This window comes from Crotalus tigris, unplaced genomic scaffold (genome assembly GCF_016545835.1).
Source record: "Crotalus tigris isolate CLP2741 ecotype Arizona unplaced genomic scaffold, ASM1654583v1 scf7180000023854.80815, whole genome shotgun sequence".
Taxonomy (NCBI): Eukaryota; Metazoa; Chordata; class Lepidosauria; order Squamata; family Viperidae; genus Crotalus; species Crotalus tigris.
The window spans coordinates 73,494-76,029 of record NW_024100227.1 but is presented as its reverse complement, the minus strand read 5'-3'; the positions used below and the strand labels follow the sequence as shown (position 1 = coordinate 76,029).

The 2,536-nt window shown below is 44.4% G+C and overlaps 1 protein-coding gene across 1 annotated transcript; it reads right to left on the bottom strand.

The window, feature by feature from the left end:
* Nucleotides 1-796: 796 nt before the first annotated feature.
* On the bottom strand, nt 797-2,472 carry LOC120298400 (zinc finger protein 70-like). The gene has a single exon (XM_039322140.1). The coding sequence runs from the start codon at nt 1,650-1,652 to the stop codon at nt 1,020-1,022; it is 633 nt and encodes a 210-aa protein (XP_039178074.1). The 5' UTR covers nt 1,653-2,472; the 3' UTR covers nt 797-1,019.
* Nucleotides 2,473-2,536: the final 64 nt, after the last annotated feature.

Sequence of the window (2,536 nt, the reverse complement as noted above, 5' to 3'; positions counted from 1 at the left end):
TGACAAATGGTTGTCCAATCTCTTCTTGAAAACCTCCAGTGATGGAGCACTCCCATTAAACTTCTGGAAGCAAGCTATTCCATTGATTAATTTGTTCTGACTTTCAGGAAATTTCTCCTTAGTTCTAGGTTGCTTCTCTGCTTGTTAGTTTCTATCCATTGCTTCTTGTCCTGCCTTCTGGTGCTTTGGAAAATAGGTTTACCCCCTCTTCTTTGTGGCAGCCCCTCAAATAATGGAACACTGTCTCAAGGATGAAACTTTGACAGCTATGTTCCTCTGCATTTCAACTTGCCTTTAGAGTAAGGGGGGAGGGAGTCTTACTTTCCAGTGGATTAGATGGGAAAATGAAATTTGTACAATTCCGCTGAAGACTGTGAGAACCTGAAACCTTTTCAAGGACACCAGAACAGGTGTGGATTTGAAGCAGACAGTTCCCATAACAAACACAACTTGTTTATACGGACTACGTAAGACATTGGGGGTTTGGCTGGGAAAATTATTGTTTAAGTCTATGAATTGGTGTTAGAACCTCAGAGTTAGTTTTGTTTCAGCAAAATCAATCAACTTAATAAACAGTAAGATTTTTGGAAACAGAATGAAGCTGGAGCTTTATTTGGATTCTCGAGCTGGCTGTTGACACACTGCTATCATGTCACCCCTAGTCCTTATTTTCATTAAACTAGACATACCCAATTCCTGCAACTGTTCTTCATATGTTTTAACCTCCAGTCCCCTAATCATCTTTGTTGCTCTTCTCTGCACTCTTTCTAGAATCTCAACGTCTTTTTGTACCGTGGCAACCAAAACTGGATGCAGTATTCCAAGTGTGGTCTTACCAAGGCATTGTAAACCCTTATTAACACTTCACATGATATTGATTCTATCCCTCTATTAAGGCAGCCTAGAATTGTGTTGGCTTGGTTGGCGGCTGCAGCACACTGCTGGCTCATATTTAAATGATTGTCCACCAGGACAATCCCTCTCACAGTTAGTACTATTGAGCCAAGTACCACTAAATGTTAGCTTTCAAATGCCACTAAATCATTTGCAGGATTTGGTGGAAAGACTAACATGGCCATCCCTGTGTTAAGTATTTGGGGAGACTCTTCTGGAAGCTTCCCGTCGGTGTGCACCCTTTGATGCAAAGTCAGGTTTGTGCTCTGGCTGAAGCTTTTCCCACACTCGGAGCAGGTGTAGGGTTTCTCCCCGGTGTGGGTTCTCTTATGTCTAATAAGGCTGGACTGATCCCGAAAGCTCTTCCCACAGTCCTTGCAGCCGTACGGCTTCTCCCCCGTGTGCATCCGCTGATGCGCATTGAGGCTGCCCCTATGACTGAAACTCTTCCCACACTCGTAACATTTGTATGGCCTCTCCCCCATGTGAACCCTTTGGTGCTGAATGAGACTCGGTTTGTCAGAAAAAGTCTTGTTGCAATCGGCGCACTGATGCGGCTTCTCTCCTTTGTGGATCTTCTGATGCCTCACGAAGTTGATGCTCTTGTTGAAACTTTTCCCGCATTCCGAGCACTGGTACGGCTTCTCCCCTGTGTGGATAATTTGATGGGAGGCGAGGTGGGCGCTCTGAACGAAGCTCTTCCCACACTCTAAACACGTATACGGCTTTTCTCCGGTGTGGATGATCTGGTGGGACATCAGATGGGCGCTGCGACTGAAGGACTTCCCGCATTCCAAGCATTTATACAACTTCTCCACTTTAGGGATTCTCGGCGGTGTCAGCAGGTTGGATGGACCATGAAAGCTTTTGCTGAAATCGGAGGGTTGATGTTGTCCATCAGCATGGACAGCCTGATACGATGGAGGAATAAAGGAACTAGAAACTTCTCTTGGTTTTCCAGAAATGCATATGAACTCTCTTCTTTATAAAGTATTTCCCTGTCTCTGGTGTTCTTCCCCAAAATACTTTTCTGGGATTCAATCTCGGCAGATATTTCCCAGGGATCACTGAGACATCCATTTCTTTCCTCTCCTTCCTGGTTTTTTTTTTTTTTTTGCTGCAGTGAGATTTGATGGAACTCTCCAACGGAACAAGGAAGGGGTTTATCGATCCATTCTTCTTGTTGGCTTCCTTCTTGGTGTGAGGGTTGAATTCGGTTCCAGACTTTCTCTTCAAAGGGTTCCTGCTCAGTTTCTTCAGAGAAATTCCCACATAGTTGCCCCTCTGTTACACTTTTCCATTCAGATCCTGTTGGAATTAAGATTGGGAGATGGTTAGAGCTCACACCAAACTATTTAGAAGTAGACTCTCTGAGAATATTTGGGGTTCCCCATTAAATAACAATAATGAGGGAAAAAAGTTCTGGATAATGGATGTCCATGGAGGTTTTCAGTCATCCAGGTCACGGTTGTCCCAAAGGTGCTTTTTCAAGAGGCAACTGGACTTTGTTGTGAAAGTCCAGCTGCCTCTTGAAAAATCACCTTTGGGGCTTCTGGAAGGTGGGCGTGGCAAAACCAGGAGACAGCAGACGACAAGAGAAAGAACTGGATTAGATGGAGAAATGAAATTTCTACAATTCCGC

Excerpts from the sequence above, each read along its gene's own strand:
- LOC120298400 (XM_039322140.1), bottom strand. The coding sequence starts at position 1,652 with ATGTCCCACCAGATCATCCACACCGGAGAAAAGCCGTATACGTGTTTA.